Source organism: Prionailurus viverrinus, chromosome C1 (genome assembly GCF_022837055.1).
Source record: "Prionailurus viverrinus isolate Anna chromosome C1, UM_Priviv_1.0, whole genome shotgun sequence".
Classification (NCBI taxonomy): Eukaryota; Metazoa; Chordata; class Mammalia; order Carnivora; family Felidae; genus Prionailurus; species Prionailurus viverrinus.
In genome coordinates this window covers 65,725,114-65,745,732 of record NC_062568.1, presented here as the reverse complement: position 1 = coordinate 65,745,732, position 20,619 = coordinate 65,725,114, and the positions used below count along the sequence as shown (strand labels likewise).

The 20,619-nt window shown below is 41.5% G+C and overlaps 1 protein-coding gene across 1 annotated transcript in view; it reads right to left on the bottom strand.

The window, feature by feature from the left end:
• The window catches only part of DPP4 (dipeptidyl peptidase 4), a 79,164-nt gene that overhangs the window by 54,317 nt on the left and 4,228 nt on the right, over positions 1-20,619 (bottom strand). The window contains exons 3-5 of the mRNA XM_047873595.1: positions 2,410-2,505; positions 1,908-1,999; positions 478-558 (exon numbers count right to left, since the gene is read on the bottom strand). Of these exons, the coding sequence (XP_047729551.1) occupies positions 478-558; positions 1,908-1,999; positions 2,410-2,505 (269 nt within the window). The remainder of the gene's footprint in view (positions 1-477; positions 559-1,907; positions 2,000-2,409; positions 2,506-20,619) is intronic.

Sequence of the window (20,619 nt, the reverse complement as noted above, 5' to 3'; positions counted from 1 at the left end):
TAGTTTGTATATGGTAGGACCTGGAAGCTGGGAGGTGATCTGAACCACCCTGCAGAGTCTCTTCTGGAGGAGAGGAAGTATGACTCTTTCTAAAGCAAATACTTACTGAGAGTTTACTATATATAAAGCTGAGACAAAGGAAATAAGGGGTTCTGTTACTGGATGTGCAAGTCAAACAATTTAAATTATAAGTTCTATTTTAACTTGTATTTTATATCTATAATGTATTACTTGTACTTTTTAGTATTTGAAAACACCAAAAAATAGACTGCTTTGAAAACAGTTGTTGGACTTACCCTTTATGAATGAGAATGGCTATTGCTCCTTTTGATGCTGGATTAATGAGATTTTAGTGCCTATTATATTACTTAGGTGTTAATCTTAAATATTCGTGAACTTGAAATCAGTTATAAAGTAACATACTCATAGGGTTCACAGGGTTCTTTAAATGTCATAGTAAGACAGCATTTCTTTTACCTTCACATAGTTGTACTCTAAGAGAATAAACTGTCCATCAGGAGATACCGAATAATCGTTTATGGAATGTTCAAATTCATCCTGTCAAGCAGATAGAAAAAAGAACAATTGAACAGCTTCATTTAACAGTCATTATTGAGTAATTACTATGTACAAGGTATGGTTCTAGACATGTGGCTCATGCCTTGGGAGCTCCCAGAAATGGCACATCCCCCGACACAAATGACCATTGTGCAAGGTGTATGGTGATCGGGGTTAGAGAACCAGAGAGGGAAGGATTAATTCCAACCAACGAAAGACCACCATGAGGGTAGGGATCAGGAAAAGAGAGAGAAATTTCCCAGTAGGGGGAAGAGCATGAGCAAAACACCAGATGTGTGAAAGGGCATGCGTATTAAGAGACTATCCAGAGATTAGGCATAACCTGGACACAGTACAGGGTACATCAGAAAATATATAAGGTGGGAGGATGTAAAATTCAAAAAATAGCTTGGACTGAAATATAAAAAGTGGAACTATAAATGACTTTTTGCACATGGATGTGATAGAATCTTATCTGTCTTTACAAAGATGCTCTGGTTGACACGATATCTGACATGAGAGAGTAGGGTTGCATCAGCCCTAGACTTGGGCAATACAATGGTCTCATCTACAGAATGGAGATAGGGACACAAGCTAGAATACTCACTCGCACAGATGAAAAAGACCTTGAACCAGGACTCTACAGTGGAAACAGAAATCTGAGGGGTACTTGACATTGCAGAGGGAGAAATGATAGGGTTTGTTGAATAGCTAAATATGGGGGTGGGGTCACACAGGAATCAAAGAGGATTCTGAGGATTTAAAGAGTAGAATTTCATTTTCTAGCCTAAGTGACTCAGAGGAGAGCATTACGTACCAAGATGGGGAACTCAGGAAGAGGAATAGGGTGCTTTCAGTTTGCTGGGAGAGTCAAGGGGAAATAACTAGTTTAACTTGGGATACTGAATTTAAAATACCTTGAGGCCATGGGTGGACAGGAGCAAGCAAGCTACTAGAAATAAAAGATTTCGATCTTGGCAGGAGGTTAGTGTTGAAGGTGTGCATTCAAGAGTCAAGGTGAAAAGGAGAGCCCTGATGCTGTGGAAGTGTATGAAGTTCACAGAAGGAGAGCGTGCCAAGTGGGGACAGAGGCCAGCAAGTGAAGACAGAGCCCTGAGGGGCACTTACACTGAGGAGTATGGGCAGAGGAGGAAGAATCGTCAAGGGAGATTAAAAAGTAGCCAAGGCAGGGAGCATTCCAAGAAGAAGAGAAAGATCCACTGTGCCATATGCTGCAGAGAGAGTTCAACAGATGAGAAATGATAGTACTCATGATTTGAAAGGTTATGAAAAAAAAAATCCCCAGAATTTATCCTTAAAGTAGGAATGAATTATGCGATTAAACATACAAATGTACTGTTCTCCAAGAAAATGGAGCTGTTTCCATATTCAGCATTGAATAGCAAGATATTATTATCTTGTTTGTAGAGATAATCGTGATCTAAAGAAAGAAAATGGTCAGATCAGTATTTCAAGTTATGATTAAATATCTTCATCAGCTAAAAATTATCCAGTAAAAACTTAATGTTTACATTCACACAAGTACTCGATAAGCATTTGTAAGTCAGAGAAACATTAAATGATGGATATTACACTAGTATGCATCCATTTCCCCATCGTTACTGTCAAGGTTTCAATTCACTTTTAACTTTTTATAGTATGTATCAAAAAAAATACTAAGGTTTTATTTCTCTTTGCACGCTTAAGGAGAAAAAAACAAACAAACAAAACAACTCTCCTATGTGGTTTAACCAAACAAGGATATCTTCTCAGGGCCACAAAAGTGCCCCACAACCTAACTAGAATGAGCACAAGCATAAAAATCTGTCCCCTCCCAAAAAAAGTCCTTACCTGAAACCCACCGCAAGGAGTAGAATTTCACCCTAAAAGTATTTTTTAAATAATCAGTTAGAGTGTAAGTTCTGCGACTGTCAGCTGCAGCATCATCTGTTGGTTGAAAAAAAGAGCCAAATGTTCAGTAAGATGGAATAACCTAACTTTTGGATAAAATAAACAAATGGATCACTGTAATATACACTGGTCACAATATACAGGAATACACTCACAAAATGGAAAACACATTCTGAAAGACTTCAGGCTGGGTGAATGCACTTAACTGTTAAAGCGTATATGATTGGTGTACCTCCCCGAGCTATGTTAGTGCCTATATTAGCGAGCTTCCCTATAAGGTCTAGATCCGCAAAATCCAATGGAAATATAATTTAAGTACATTTTCTAGTAACCATATTTAAAGATTTTAAGGTGAAAATAATTTCAGCAGCATATTTTATTTACCCCAAATATTCAAAATATTATCATTTCAACATGCAATCAATATTTAAATTTTATTAATGAGATCCTTCACATTCTTCTTTTTTATACTGCTTCTTTGAAACCAGCATGTCGTCTATGATTACAGCATATCCAGGCTGACTAGGCACACTCCTGGTCAGTAGCTACATGTGGCTGCACAGTAGATGGGCACAAGGCCAGACTGTCCTTCTTTGAGGCCTGAAGTTTCACTTCCAAGCTCTCTTGCTTTGCACAGACCTTTAAGACCTGCTGAGCACCCAATTCAGTGACCTTTGTTTCTATCATCTTTCCTTGAACTTGGGGGAGGTTTTTATGAAACCCTCTCTTGGATTCTGTGATACCTCCTCGCTTCTCCTTCTCAGTCTCTAGCCTTTATTTTTCCATCTCCTCCTTGACTCTATTTTTCTTCATTGACCTCAAAGGCAGAAATGCCCTGATGTTCAATCTTCAGCTTTTTGCTCTTCGCTTTCTACATTTCTCCTTCTAGAGGACTCTGGAGAAGGGGACTTCCTGGGCTTCAGGCATATTTCCCATTTAAATACATAACAACACCTGTACTCACTACCTTAGTCTTCCACACCCTAAACTCACATTTCCAGTGCTGTGTGGGGCCTTCTTAGTGACTTGTCCCATGCTAACCCCAGACCTACCTTGTATAAGATAATTGTCTTCCTTCGAAAATAATTTTCCCTAGGGAATGTGTGTGTGTGGTTTTAGATTCTGTTACTGGAGACCCCACTTCAAAGTCTGAAAATCATTTGTGATGTCTCTCTCTCTTACCATCACCTGCATCCTATTAACCCTGTTGATTCTTCCTGCGAAATCTTTCTTCCAGGTATCCTACCCTGAATTTTTCCCAGTCCAATTCTTCCACTGCACCACTTCTGGCATGGTTTTCCCAAAATCCACTTTCATCCTGGTGACTTTTTCTTCAAAAGCCTTCACGGATTCCCCAATGCCCACAGGAAGATTCCAACTCCTTAGCCTGGCACTCGTGACCTCCACGGTCTGGCATGAGACTCTCCAGGGTCATTTCTACTCACTCCGTGCATTAAGCCTCTAACCTCGTCATGCTGATTGCCTACTGAACCCAGTAAACCTTCTTTGGCTTTTCTGACTTTGCCCCTTCTCCTGAGCCTCCTCCCTACAACATCTCCAACTGTTTCCCAGGCTGGCACAGTCCTCCACCTGCCAACGCCCTCCTCTCTCATCAAGACTTCAGTGCTGTCTCCTCTGACTTTTGCCCCAACACTACTCATTTAATAACTTCTGCTGATAACAATTTTTCCATGCCTACCAGTGTTGTATACTTAGCGAGGCCATGTATTTGTTGAAGACAGGGCCTTGGATTTTTGTTTTTCATCAACCTTAGTACCTAGCACAGTTCTATACCATAGTAGGCACATGTAGGATATCATTCTACAAGCCTAACAAATCCATTGTAATGCTCCTTCCCCAACCACAGAGCCTCCAGTGATGACAGAGTTTTTCCATATTCTCTGTTCTTTCCACGTACATGCAAACATAAGTCAGTCACAAAAGCAGCCACCATCATAACTTTCCTATAACTCTTCTTACTCTTTTGGGGACTGAAAAGCCAGTAGCAGCTTCTCATGTAATTTTTTTTAAAGTCTGTGGAAAGGCAATTCTCTTACATGAAATGCTCTTTTAAAAGATGTTATTAAGATTTTATTTGAATCTTCTTAAGATTTTATTTATTTGGATCTTATCTGATAACATTGCCTTGTTTCTGCATACAAAACTTTCAGTTTCAATAGTTAAACTTTATTGCTTCATTGATATTTTTAAGCCTAGTTCGCTAAATACGTTAAAGATTTTTTAATGTGTTTTTTTTTTCAATTCAGTCTTGCATTTCACCCCTGAAAATTAGCAGAGATATAGCAAATGGGTAAAACCAGTGCTTGGACATGCCAACTTTCAAACAGGAAGTATAAAGCCTTGTGTTACAGAAAGTATTTGAAACTCATATTGGATTGCAAAACCACAAATCTATAGATTTATTCACTAAATACCCTGAATTGTTTGTATTCAACTTATCATTCTCTGACACATCAAATAGCTATAAAGCAAGTACTATTTGAAAATACCATTGAGGATATATACCCTATCAAGAGCTATTAGTTTAAAATGGACACAAAAGACATTCCAAAGTTAGTACAGCTTAAGGTATAAACAGTTATATATATATATTTTTTTTAACGTTTATTTATTTTTTGGACAGAGAGAGAGACAGAGCATGAACGGGGGAGGGTCAGAGAGAGAGGGAGACACAGAATCAGAAACAGGCTCCAGGCTCTGAGCCATCAGCCCAGAGCCCAACGCGGGGCTCGAACTCCCGGACCGCGAGATCGTGACCTGGCTGAAGTCGGACGCTTAACCGACTGCGCCACCCAGGTGCCCCAAGGTATAAACAGTTATAGACATTCACAGTCCTATATTACCCGCTGATATCTAGGTAGACCTATTGCTATAGAACAATTTACACACACACACACACACACACACACACACGTTTACAGTGGAGAACACTGAATGTTTGTGTCTTCTAAAATGCACATGTTGAAATCCTAACTCCCAATGTGGTGGTATTAGGAGATGGGGCTTTTGAGAGGTGATTAGGTCATGGGGGTAGAGCTCTCATGAATGAAATTAGTGCCCTTATAAAAATGACTCCAGAGTGCTCTCTTGCCGCTTCTCCCACATTTCCACACAGGAAACAGACCCTCACTAGACACCAGAGACTTAATCTGCCATTGCCTTGGACTTCTCAGCCTCCAAAACTATGAGAAGTATTTGTTGTGTAAGACACCCAGTCTATGGTATTTTTGTTAATGCAGCTTGAAAAACCTAAGATATATATATATATAATAAAACAGACGTATCAACATAGAGCATCTTTCACTGACTCTTGACTTTGTAAGAAGAGAATTGACTGAGTACTTATAACAGACTACATACAATGTTATCTTATCTCACAGAATGGCATTTGTCCTGGCTTTTTAGGATAGCATGCTTAAATCTGGAATATTAAAATAATTGAGCAAAATTCCCTGTGATGTCACCTGCCCCCCCCCCCCCCCAGGGTGTTGTTCTTCACATTCATGATGGATGACTCACTGAGCACTCACCTCTCTCCTGTCTCAGACAATGCTGAGCTCATTCTCTCATCAGGCCATAGCTTTCCCAAACCCATCATCTCTACCATGTTGGGGCTCCTTTTTGCTCACAATGGGCCCAGTGTGATTTTAATCCATCTGCTGATATTCCAAATATCAACACTGATGCCATACTTCTGCTATGGCCCAGGACATATGTGAAGGGCCAGGCTTCCCTTGGTTTATGTTAGGCTCACTCAGTCACTTTACCATGACCCTGCGAGCTGCCTTCCATATCCTGGCTACCCAGTCCCAGAACAGCACTGCTAAACTGGAGCAAATAGAGCAACAAATGTTCCTTGTTTTTTGCCTTGCCATTTGATAAGCAGTGCACATTGGAAGATACTTTTGAAACATCTAGATAAGCGAGTTCTGTAAGGCATGAGTGCCAAGTCCAAGTTTTGACCTTTAGCAAGTTCATAATTTGTTGCCAAGTTACAACCTCTTCTGTCAAATGCTTACAGGACACGCTCATGTTTCTTTTCCCTTGTCTACTTGCTCACTGACAGGGCACTGCTGTGGCAACAGATGAAGCTCTTTGGCTGCTTGTGTGGTTTTCCTGGTGGGCCTGGGACATGCCGTTCACTTGACTTATCAGTTCAAATCATCGTGCTAGCCAAGCAAAGCGGTTAATCATATGTTACCCATCAGCTTATAGAGAAACTCTTAGATTCGTGTCTTGTTTAATTTAAAAATCAAAATCAAGGTTAGCAAGTTTAGATTTTACTTTCTTGGTGAGAACAACTATTAGGTTGAACCAAATGAAAATGTCACTCTTATCAGTCAAAAATGACAAAATAGTGGTAAAGTGATTCAACCTAATAGTAAATTCTCATCAAAGTGTGTGGTATCTTAATGAAGTCTTGCAGTAGGATCAAAATCATTTCAGAATGAAAGTATTTCCAAAATGGTAAGATCCATGTGAGGAAGTAGTTTAGTTCCATGGAATAGACTTGCTTTGACCAATCATTACCTTATGATTACAGAATATTTTGAATATTTTATATTTATGAATAATAAACTGTCTGTATTAGACTGTGATGTGAATATTTCTACTTCACAAAGACAAACTGTTTTGGTAAATAAGTGGCTAATGCAACGCAACTAAAAAGAAATGTGCTCTTCACGGATCATAAACTCATTAAGTTGTTAAAACACAGGAAAAAGATATCTGGTTATGGAGTTCTTGTGTTCCATATGGTAATCAGTTAACATTTTGTATTGATGCTAAAGAAATAAAATGAGTGTTACTTTAGAATTTGCCACAGCAAAATAGCAGCCCTGACATAGGGACAGAGGAAGCAAAATCAAGAAGCAAAAGAAGAAATTGACTGGAAGGCCCTTCAGACCCTGTATTATCCAGTAGCATATGCAGGCTACCACCCATCTGAATAAATCCAACAAATACCAATAAAGTGTTGGATCCCTGGTGGCTTTGAAATCAGAGAGCTTGGATGCCAGCCTAGGTCCAATTCTTGCACTGAGGTGTTGGGAAAATTACTGAATCTTTCAAGACCTCAACTTTTTAATCTATTAGGAAACAAGAATATACCATTATATAGCTCATGGGGAGGTGCCGTGATTAAATGAGATAGTGTATGCAAAATGCTTAGGTGAGGATTTAGAATTTAGGGATCCCTCCAGATGTGCTACACTATTGTGTGTGTGTGTGTGTGTGTGTGTGTTTATATAAATTATATATAAAATTTATTGTCAAGTTAGCTAACATACAGTGTGTACAGTGTGCTCTTGATTTTGGGGGTAGATTCCCGTGATTCATCGCTTACATATAACACCAGTGCTCATCCCAACAAGTGCCCTCCTCAATGCCCATCACGCATTCCCCCCTCATCAACCCTCAGTTTGTTCTCTCTATTTAAGAGTCTCTTAGAGTATGCTACACTATTGTGTTGTTTTGTTTCAAGCATGTGCTAGGCAACAAGGACACAAACACAAATAGAGGAGTCTTTCCTCTCAAGTACCTTGCAGTAGTGCAGAGATTAGCACTTTATCTGCAATAAAATAATAGTTACAGTAATAAGTTTCATTATGTTCATATCCCAAATGATCCTAGTAAGACAGCCTAAGAGCGACACATTGAGAAAACATCTAGGATAGCACAATCTAATTATTTGCGTAGTGCTAGTGAACATCACTTTCTCTCTTTAACATGTCTTGTGCCATCCTTAGCATCCATAGTGGGAGTCAGCACTTTATAGCAGGGAGGAAAAACACTCAACTTGGTGACTTGGAGAATTTTTGAAGTGTGATGTTTCTCTGATTACTAAACACAAGAAGCATTAGACTATCGTCATAATTGCCAGATTCACTTCATAAGAGAAACATCCCAGGTACACCAAGTGATATCTGATAAATGCATGGCCACTGAGCTGGAGCCTGTAGAACCTGGGAGTATACCCTCCATGCATTTACTGTAAGATCAGAGTGTCAGATGACCAAAGTTTTGTTAGGTATATAATCACCATAGTTTCAAAAGTCCGCTCTGAAAGGCCAACCAAATGTCACAATTCATATTTCCCAGAATAGCAACAGTTTGGGATAAAGGGAACAACTTAGTAGGAGGCTGTCTGTCATGACTCCAGCCTCACCTCCTCCCCCCACCCCGCCACCTCCCATATCATTTATCTCTATCTGCACTGGCCTCCTGGCTGTTCCCTAGACAGATTCAGTCCACTACTGCCTCAAGGACTTTGAATTTGCGGTACACTCTGCCTGGAATGTTCCTACCCTCAAATATCCCCAAGACTTCCTTCCTCACCCCCCACAGGTCTTTATTTAAGACCTGACCTCCCACCCCCTTCATGGCATTCTCTATGGGCCTTCTTGCTTATTTATTTTCCTTCACAATGACACCATCTACCATATCATATGTTTTACTTATCTTGTTTACTCTCTGCCTTATTTGACTGAATGTTAACTCCATAGGGGCACTGATTTTGTTGTGTTTGGTTTTGTTTACTATCACATCACCACAAGCCTAGAATAGTGCCTGGCATATAATAGACTGTCCCTAAGTATTTGTTGAATGAACACAAACACAGTACAAACGGACAATACAAACATAGTAACACGGTTTCAAATACCAGCACAGTGAACTCCAAGTGACAGTGGGAGCACAAAGTGCAGTGCACTTGGCCAGATGGGTCTAGTTAGTAGGTTGGTCAGTAGGAGAAGAGGAAGGACTTCCTTTTTCTTGTTGATCCTGTCGGTATGCACCCAGAAGTAGCGCCTGGTCCAGCCTCTAGCACCTTTGGAATGCCCAGTCCTGCCTCATTGTGGCTCCCCACGGTGCCAGAAGTAGCTGGGTGTCTTACACCCATTAGAGCCTTCTTCCGTGTCCTTCTTCTTCCTCTTTGTTTCCAACCCCTAAAGATGGCACATTCTTGTAGCTACTGTCTCTGGGTTACTTCAGAATTTCTCTTTTGCTCTTTAATCTGTGCAACCAATTTTCATATTAAATCTCACTGCTGAAACACTGAGTGCAATTTCTGTGTTTTTCATGCCATTGGATTTTTACAATATAAGGACTAACACATTTTACCTTTAAAATAAGGTCTTGATAGTCTCTAAGAATCCAATATCTAGGCCTGGGGTTGGCAACTTCTTAAGGGGCCAGATGGTAAATATTTCAGGCTTTGTGGGTCAGGCCTCTTTGTTGCAACTACTTGAGTCTGCCTGTAGCCTGAAAGCAGCCACAGACAACACGTAAACAAATGGATGTGGCTGTGCTCCAATAAAACTTTATTTATAAAAACAGGTGGCCAGACTTAGCTTTCCTTTGACCACACTGTGTATACATTCCTCAAAACTGTAAGCAACAAAAAAAACAGAAACAAAACTGCTCCCAAGATCAGTTTTGAAAGACAGATATTGAATTGAAACTCTAATTGCCTTGAAACAATATCAGCATAAGACTCCAATATATATGCAGAAAAGTGATAGTAAGCAGAATATTCATGCCTCAAAATTCGGGTCAAGATGAAGGTATTTATAGCCACTGGCAAATAAGTGCAAGGCCAGAGGACTTCCTGATCTAAACCCAGTCTGCACTGGGTTGACTCACTCTGCCTTCACCCCAGGAAGCCCACACAGGAAACCTGCACTAAACAGGGCATCAGGGCTGCTTTATTCCTTTTTGAAATGAAAAGTGATTCATTCATTCATTCATTCATTCATTTTCATAGTCACTTCCTCTTCTCTTGTTAGGACCCTTCTGGGAATAAACACTGGCACAATAATAGCCCAAATTCATATTTATAAATAAAGGCTTTTACGCCCACGATGTTGACTGACATTAAACCAGTGTAATTCCAGGTGACAAGAAACAACTGAAAGGTGGAAATGTATAAATTATATGGATAAATGGCTCACAGGCCCATGAAACATGCAGCTATTTTAGCAAAGAGCTGGTTTCTCTTGAGAAATACTCAAAAGTAGTTGCAGTCAGATATCAACAGAAGGTGTTGGAGAACATCAGCATTTGGTGAAGCTGAAAGCTCTAATACTGAATTGCTGAAGAATTTTCCAGAAAGATTTATGGGTATAATCAACAAGGCCACTCTGTGATAAGTGTTTGTCTGCCAGGATATAAGGAAAAATGATCACCAGAAAACGAAACTGCCACAAACATCCCCCTTCCCAGCATTCTGTGAGACAAGTGTTAGTATTATAGCACCTGCCTCTGAGACTGTTAAAAGAACATACGAGTTAAAAATACATAAAGAATAATAACTACAAATGTTTACAGAGTTCCTCCAGTGTGCTGGGCTATTCTAGGCATTGTACATTTAATAACTTATTCTCATCGCAGTTTTACAGGTAAGGAAACTGAGGTGAAGACAGGCATAGATAGTAAGTGGATTCAAGTCCCATGGCTACTAAGTGCCGAAGCTACACTTGAACCAGGCAATATGGCTCTGAAGCCTATGGTTATTACCACCCTTCTAAACACCTTAAATATTTCGGAGGGTGGTTGCATATGGTAGATTCTATGCTGGCAGTTTTTGTGAATTGGTATAGATGGATACATTAGACTTTATGGAAGTGTTCAAATTCAACGTTTGCATTGAATCCAGATAGATAGGTTGGTAATATCATTTGGGCTTGAGGAGTTGGTAGGTTGCATTAGAACACAATTTGTCCTAGTGCTCCAAAGTCAAAGGGGTGCCAATTCTTTCTGAAAACCCCAGAATTTTCTCTACGGACTGTTACTAAAAGTGGAAACTTTGTGACTTCCTGGAAAGGAGGTCATACCACCGTCATTCATTCTTGCCTGGTGCATCCAGAAACTCATTATCTTTTCCCTGAACTCATAAAAAGGAATCGGAAAACTAGGAACTTAGCAAGTTTCTTTTCTTCCTTTCTTTTCATGTTCCCTAGATTTAGAACATAACACAACCCTAAATAAATCAGGTCCTGCGGTACCCATTTTCAAAAGAATATGGATTTATCCAATGAAAAGATCCAACAATTCTTCCTTTATAGCAAAAGCTACTCTAAGGGGCCTCTTCCCCACGATGCTTCCCACTTCTGTGCTATGCCCCTCCTACCACCCCTCCACCGACCCTTTCCTCAGCACTTGGAGGAAGAAGCCAGCCGGCCCTGTGTCTCCAGTCCTTGCCTTCTTTATCCCAAGGGACTTTGTTTTCACCTCTTCTCCCTCAGCATCTCCACGGTCTTTTCAGTGGTTACTTCTGCCCTGTCCTTAAGCATGCACAGGATGTAGCCATGATAAAAAATATTTACCTGACCTTGCAGCTATCTCTTTATTTCTCTCCCTGTATTTATTAGCAAACGTCTCAAGTAAACAATCCACACGGGTGGCCTTCATTTTCTCACTGTCCCTTCTCATGCCTCTGGATCTGTCCCTTACTACTTACATGGCACTCATTTCTCCCTCCTCGTCTTCCTTGGTGCTTATTTTCTGCACCCGATGTTTTTCCAGCTAATCAAGTAATTTTACACCATTATTTAAATATGTAATCTGAACAGTCTTGTCTTAACTAGACTATAAGTAAGCTGGAAGGATTATTTTATCTTCATCAAACAGCTGCTAGCACTGTACTCTACAAATGGATGGCTTGACTCCATATTTATGAATGTAAGTATTTTAATCAGAATTAGAGCAACATTAAAATGTTAATCAAAAAATATGTTTTTTGCATGAGCTTCAAGATGATTCCTTCAATTCGCCAAATATTTGCCAGGCTGTACTGAGCTGAAACATGTTCCCCCTAAAATCATGTCCACCTGGAACCTCAGAATGTAACTATTTGGAAATAGGGTCTTTGCAGATGCAGTTAGTTGAAACGAGGTCGTACTAGATGAGGGCAGGCCCTAAATCTAATGACTGGTGTCCTTATAAGAAGGCCATGTGAAGACATATTATTGCTGACCTGGAAGACAGAGAGGACCATGTGGAGACGGATGGAAGAAGGCCATGTGAAGATGCAAGCAGAAATCAGAGTGATCTAGCTACAAGCCAGGGAACACCAATGGCTGCCAATAACCACCGGAAGCAGGAGAAAGACAAAGGAGACTTCTTCCCATGAGCCTTCAGAGTGAGCATGGCCCTACTGACACCTTGATTTCAGACATCTAGACTTCATAACCATAAGATGATAAGTTTCTGTTGTTTTAAGTCATGCACCTTGTGCTGATTTGTTACGGCAGCCCTCAGAAACTAATACAAACATGCTGTTCCTTGATGTCATGGGCACTAGAGACATAAGAGTGAACAAAACATGAAAAACTCTTACTCCCAGGAAGCTTACATTCAAATGGGGGGACATAGGAACAAATAGTAAGTACATAATGCCATATGCCATATGTGAGGTGGTGATAGGTGCCACATTGAAAATAAAGCAGGGAAGGGGAAATGGAGGGTCAGGTTTGGAGAGAGGACCGTATTCAGTAATTTGGTGAGGGTAGGCCCCAGGGATAAAGTGGCATTTTAGCAGAGACCTAAACGAAGTGAGGGGATAAGCAACAGACAGTCCTGGGGAAGAAGAATCCTGGCAAAAATATCTGCAAATACAGAACCTCTGAGGACAGGTACTTAAATGATGAGGAGGGAACAGGGGAGGAACCCACAGAGGCAGTGAGGCTCAGATCACATAGGCTCTCTGGCCATCCAGATTTCCAGTGTTTACTCTGAAAGACGGAGACTCATCCAACTGGTCTCAACAGAGGAGAATGTGATCAGGCCTCTGTTTAAAAATGGTCACTGTATCAGTTTTCTATTGGTGGATAACAAATGACACAAACATAGTGGCTTAATACAACACCCGTGTATTAGCTCAAGGTTCTGTGGGTCAAATTCCAGCCTGGCATGGCTGGATTCCCTGCCCACGGTCTAGCAAAGCAGAGATCCAGGGGTTAGCCAGGCTGAGCCCTCATCTGGAGGCTTTCGGGGAGAGAGGGGAGGAAGCTGCTTCCAAGATCATGCAGGTTGTTGGCAGAATTCAGTTTTGCATGGGTGTAGGAGTGATGTCACTGTTTCCTTGCTGGCTCTCAGCCAAGGATTGCTCTCACCTCGTAGAGTCCTCTCACATCCCTTGTCACGTGGGCCCTCCAAATCAGCAATGGTGTGAAAAATCCTTTTTGTGCCTCAAACCTCCGACTACCCCTTCTGTGAACAGCCAGAAAAACTCTGCTTTTTTTTTTTTTTTTAAGGGCTCATATGATCAGGTCAGGCCCACCTAGGTAATCTCCCTCTCTTGAAGTGGACCGTGCCACAGAACAACCTAATCGCCAGAATTAAATCCATCGTAATGTATCTCAGAGGCTAGTGCATGGGAGAAGGGAGGAAATTTAAGGAGTCATTTTAGAGTTCTGCCTACCGCAGTCACCTTATCTGTTGTGATGAAAATGCACTGTAGAAAAGTTAAAGAAAAAGAAATAGGAAGATTTTTTGGTAAAAATTCAGGTGAAAGGTGATGGCATTGTGGACCAGGGTAGTGGCAGTGGAGGTGGTGAGGTACGGTCAGATTCTGAAAGAACATGATAGAAGTGACAGGATTTGCTAACCAATTGGAGGTTGAATATAAGTGGGTCTGTGGAGTGGAAACTGCATGGATTTTGGCCTCAGCAACTGGAGAAACGGAATTGCTATCTGCCGAGAAGAGGTCCACTAAGGGAGGAACAGGTTTAGGGGGAGTTCAGAGAAATGTTGCTTTCAGATGCCAATAACATCCAAATGGAGATGCCTGCTCATACATATGTACACAGAGGTCCCAAAAGACATCTGGTCTGGCAATTGGGGCATGTCAGGTTACAGATGGTGTTTAAGGCCATGAGAGTGTATGAAATCACCTAGTGGGAGGGAGGGAGGGAGGGAGAGAGGGAGGGAGGGAGGGAGGAAGGAAGGGAGGGAGGGAGGGAGGGAGGGAGGGAGGAAGGGAGGAAGGAAGGAAGGGAGTTCCAGGATGGAGCCCTGGTTGGTCAAAGGTTAGAAGTCAGACAGGAAGAGAAACTTCTAAGGAGAATGGAGGGGACATGTGGTGAAGTAGAAGGAACACACCAGGAGAAGAGTGGAAACCCAGGGGGAGGTGGAAAGGATGATTAACTGATAGGACAGTGAGACACATAGAGAACAGGGCTCTGCTGTTAGCAGCACACAGGTTAGAGACCTTGAGGAGAACTGAGCTGTGTTAGTGGTGGAGTAAGGGTAAGCCTTGTTGCAGTGGGTTTAAGACAGCGTGGGGAGAGGAACTGTAGACAGAGATAACACAAAGCTGTTTGAGGAGTTTTGTGGTAAGAGAGCAGGGAAAGGGAAAGGGCCGGTGGCGGGGGAGTGGGGGGAAGAGCTGGTGATTGGCAGGGATGTGGGATCCAGAAAAGATTTTTCCCTTCCCTTGCCTTCCCTTCACTTCTTTTCTCATGTGAGAGGTTATAACACAATTAGATGGAGAGGAGAAAATGAGGATGCAGAGGGCAGAAGAAAGAACTGAAGCCCTATTTCTAGGCAAAGAAAAAAGGGCAGAATCAGTGCCCAAAGGAGGATCTGGCCTCAGGCAGGTGCCAGGAAAGTTCACCCAGCACCCTGGGAGGGACAAGTGTGGGTGAATGCTCAGAGGGGCTGGTGGGAATGGAGGGCAGTCTCTTCTGATGGCCCTGTTTACTCATTAAAATAAGAAGCCAGGTTATCAGCTGAGGGGATGTTAGGGCCTGGGAGAGAGGAGACACATTACAGAGTCCACTAGGAAGGTAGGCAAGGGAGCAGGTGGGGAGCATGGGGATTTCCAGGCTTTACAAGAAGCCACTGATGTTGGGGTCTAGATGTGCTTTTCAGTACAAACCATTTTCATTTTCATCAAATCATTACCATGTAGATTAATTGCCCCCTCTGGAGATTTAACAACAAAGATTTGAGTCATAAAATCCAGACACTATGAGGCTATCTTGTTTGCTTTTATTTACTTATTGTATTTTGTTTTTATGGCCATTAGTTATTTCAAATCCTACCTTCCTGGGTCAACTTTTGCAGGTCTAATGTTTACTGTGTAATTTAAAACATTACTTTTTGGGGCACCTGGGTGGCTCAGTCGGTTAAGCGGCCGACTTCAGCTCAGGTCATGATCTCACGGTCCGTGAGTTCGAGCCCCGCGTCGGGCTCTGTGCTAACAGCTCAGAGCCTGGAGCCTGTTTCAGATTCTGTGTTTCCCTCTCTCTGACCCTCCCCCGTTCATGCTCTGTCTCTGTCTCAAAAATAAACAAACGTTAAAAAATTTTTTTTAAACATTACTTTTTAAAATTTCTGTTGACTCTTTCTGCTACCTTTTCACCTTGTGAATTGAATAAAATATGACAATTTGTGTGGGCTTTTTAACGAAAAAAATGAGAGTAATTCTCCTCAGATGTTTCTGACCCGCTCTGCTGTCTCAGATTCGTATCTTAAATATTTCAAATACAATTCCTCCCCATCCTTAGTCACTTTGGAGACCATGATAAAAGCAAGTACTAGGGTCAAAATACATTCAGGATAATAATACCCTGCTCTGCCATAAACTCAGGCAGTTAGGAAAGAAGATGAGAAGAGGGGAAGGAGAGTTATATGATCAGACTCTTTGGAGTTCAGAGCTGGCCAAAGTAGTTGACATCTACTTTCTTTTGTTAGCAAATTAAATCTTTCAATGTAACAAAAATAAAGGAATGATAAAATCTATGATATGCCTACACAGACACCCTGTGCCTGGCTATTTCTTTCTTTTGGAATTCCCAATTCAATTTAGGTAATTACCCTTCCCCTGCCATGTGTTAAGGAAGAAGTTTCCTCCTCATCCCAGAAAGATGAGTCTTGATTACTCCAGTTCCAAAGAAACTCCAGAACACAAATTCATACCCCACCCCCCACTAGTGATTAGTTTAGAATGGACAAGTGACTCAAATCTGGCCGATGAGATGTGAGAGAAAGTCTGCCTTGGGCTGAGGGACTTCTGGAAAAGCTTTTCCTCCCTGATAGAACAGACTATGAATGAAAAACAGCATCATCTTCTCCCTTGCAAAACAGCTATGTGAGCAATGATGTGCTTGACCCCAAAAGGACACACTTGAGAACACAAGCCAACAGTCTGAGAAGGGTGCAGCTGAAAAGACAGGAAGACGCCAGGCCTTTGAGGATGCTGTTAAACCACTGCATTAACAGACTCTAGAGTGGCATTATTTCTACACTTCCAGTTATGTAAGATGCTAATAACAGTACAATAGTAACACTCCATACTTTAAACAAATTTTGGCTGGGTACTCTGTTACTTGCCGCCAGAAACATTCTGTTTGATACAGAATCAAGGGCCATAAACCATTGAGGACTAAACTTGTAGGTGAACTGTATGCCTGGAAGCCAGTCTAGTGGCTCCAGTATTGGAAGGATTGTCTTTAAGTCCATTAATGATTAATCCTTCATGCCTGGTTGGTTTCTGTACAGACTTCCCTGGGCGGCATTTATCATTGCCCTTTCGTGCATCTATAGCACTTGGATCATTTACTAGAAGGGCACTTAGCCCTTTTTACCATAGTTAATGTTTATGCTTCCTTTTATATGGTGAATTGTTTTAGGACAAGGGCCATATCTATCATTTTTATATCTCCAGTGGATAAGAAAGTTCCTGGCATCTAGAAGATGCTCCATAAATATTTGCTGAATTGGAGAATTACCATCTGTTGACAAGTATGTGCTACGTGCACAGTGTAGAAGGCATTTCTGAGTCCTGCCTCCTGATCCCTGAAGCGACACGGTAGGACAAAGGCATTAGTTCAGAGGAACCATTGTAGATTAGTTCTTGTGGGAAAGATAGAGCCACGAGAGCAAGAAAAAGTTCCCCACTTTAACTATGAAGACAGCCATTCAAGGAGTCATCCTTATCTTTGCTCCTTCCCTCACTCTTCACTTTGCTCTTCACCATACATTGTTTTACCTCCAAAGTATATTCTGCTTTCTTTTTTAAATCTCCAATACTACCACCCTGTCCAATCTGCCATCATCTCTCACAAATTCCCCCCACTCACCTCCATTATCTACTCAGAGTGAGAGACATATTTTTAAAATGGAATTAAGATCATCCACATTCATGCTTAGAATAAAAAGAAACCCCTTTTCTGTGTCCCTCCACCTTCTCTAGCACACTTAATTTTTGTCCTAGCACCGTTATGATCTGAAATTACTCATGTGCTTGCCGACTACTTGCCTGTAGATATTAAAGGTCCATGGGGGGCGCCTGGGTGGCTCAGTCGGTTAAGCTTCTGACTTCAGCTCAGGTCATGATCTCCCAGTCTGTGAGTTCGAGCCCCGCGTTGGGCTCTGTGCTGACAGCTCAGAGCCTGGAGCTTGCTTTGGATTCTGTGTCTCCCTCTCTTTCAGCCCCTCCCCCTACTCGTGCTCTGTCTCTCTCACTCTCAAAAATGAATAAATGTTGAAAAAAAAATACAGGTCCATGGGAGCAGGCTCCTCATCTCTACTGTTTAGGGCCAGATGCCCTATACCCACAATAACACCTGACATGCATAAGTATTCGATACGTGTTGGTGAGTTAACAAATCCTGCATCTGGCCATCACAGGACCTTAGGCCTCAGGAGGTTTTAAATCTTATAAGTTTCCTGCCTGAAAATAAAAGAATAAAGGAAAACAGCAGAGAATAAGAGCCATCCATGAAATTTGTGACCTTAAGCTTGAGTAGATGGAGCTTTACAACAACTGAGGAAAATAAGAAGAGGTTCTCAGCCCCACAGAGACCATGTTAAGGCCACAGGGGCCACCCAGCCAGTTCTGGAGGTACCCAGTGTGAAGTCAGGCAAGGGGAATGAGGTCGTCCCCACTTAATACCCCTCCTGCTTCCTCTTCCTTCATTATACACCCTGAGCCACCCTAGTTCTCAGGGGGCCAGGAACAAAGTCCCTGCTGGCTTTGGCTCTGCTTGGAATTACCTCTGCTTCTTGGCCCTTAGATGCTGAAATATGTGACCCAAGATCACGGGTCTACTTGCTTCCCCAGTGAACCAAATAATGAAGAAATGTACACTTAATGTATACAGGTAACCAAACCAAATGCTTTATAATTGAGTTCAGAAAACTTCATAGAAAGCTGTAATTTTGAAGTGAAATATGAAGCTGCAAATATTGTACATGGCAAAAAAGAACACAGCTAACTCAGAAGTTCTGATTTTGTGGTTTTAGTTTACTCTGAAATTAAGAGACACACCCTCTTTTAGAGGTCACGCTGGAGCTATGAAGACTAAAGGTAAAAATATTTACAAGATAATTGATTTACAACAATGAAAGGGAATTGGTATCAAACCATAAAGCAATGATTAATCATTCACTTACAAAAATTCCCACCAAAGCATTTCTTTAAAACAGCTACAGATGGAAATCAGCAGACTCAGGGAAGGCTAAAAGTCAAAAGGTTTGGATTTCCAAATTCTAGTACTTATTCACAAAGCCCTAAACTTCAGTGTAACAAGTCAAGATAATAATACCTTAATGGATTGTTCTGGGAAGATCAAATCAAATAACATAACATGCATTAGAAACAAAGTAAGTGTAATTGAATGCAAAGAACAAATCTGGACCTACTACTAGTAAAGATACTTAATAAGACCAGTCCACAGGGTAGGATATCAGCCCAAGCTGGACGTCATTGTCCACGGCTTTATATAGGAATGGAGGTACCAGAGGCAGGTGTGTTTCCTCAGAACACTTGGCATCAGGGATTAGCAGCCATGAAATTATAATATAGGCATATACGTGGGAAATTGTAACTTTATGCTAATATGGCCACATTAATTTTATACTTGATCAAATCCAGAAGAATGATTTGAAGTTTAAGAGCATCAGCTCTGGAGTCGTGTTGCCTGAGTGTGAATTTCAACTCTGTGGAACTCTGAGCAAGTTTCTTAACTTCTTTGGTAGCCAGCTTCTAAGATGGTCCCCAATGATCTCTGCTGCTAGTATTCATGCCCTTGTGTAATGCCCTCTCACACTGTATCAGGGCTGGTTTGTGCGAGCAATATAATACAGCAGAAGTGCTGGCATATCACTTCTGAAGCAAGGTCATAAAAGGCTCTGTGGCTTCCTATTTGGCTGCTCTCTTGGATCCTTCATTCTACGGGCAGCCAGCTACCCTAACATGCCATGGAAAGGCCCACATGGTGGGGAACTGAGATGTCTTAGCCAAGAGCCACATGAGAGAGCTTAGAAGTGGAACCACCAGCCTCAGTCAAGCTTTCAGATGACATCTTGATCAAAATCTCGTAAGAGATCTTTAGCTAGAACCTCCCACCTAAACCACTGCCAAATTCCTGACCCACAGAAGTTGTGAGATAACAAGTGTTTGTGGTTTTAAGTTTCAAGGTAATTCATTATGCAGTAATAAGTAACTAAAGGACTCTCTCAAAGTAAAATTTACATTTCTGTAAAAATGGAGATGATAATAGTCTCTCAAAGGGTTGTCCTAAGGATCAAAGGAAAAGCATATTGAGAGCCCTCTGCCCAATACCTGGCACAGAGTGAACACGTTAGCTATTATTACATGTTTGCATACTTTCTCTTCCATAAGCAAGGTGGTCCTACGTGTATTTATGGCCACATTTCCCATGGGCATCAGCACTTTAAGTACACTGATTCAGCTCTAATCAGTCATTTTATGTTGTTTTTCTCTAGCCATCAACTGGGCAAACAGTCTTGCCTTTTTCTCTCTGATCCACTTTGGGATGAGAGGCAAGATGTATAAGAGAAATTTAAGGCACATACTGTGGCTAGGGAGCCACAATAGCTGGCCTGAAAAAGACCAACCCACTGACCTCCTGAGCACTTGACAAAGGTTGACAATAGTTAACTGAGCTAGCTGGAGTCAACCCGAGCTTTTACAGAGCTCACTGTTTAGAAACTGTCCCCTGAAATATACAAAGCTTTCATTCAGCCTCATTTATGTGCTTTTAAACCTGGAATAGATACTGGACTTCCTCAGGCAAACTTCATAGATATTATCTTTTCTTTGAGTATTCCTGTCTCCTTCACATCTGGGTTTCCTTTTACTACTGATGGATGGGTGAGCAG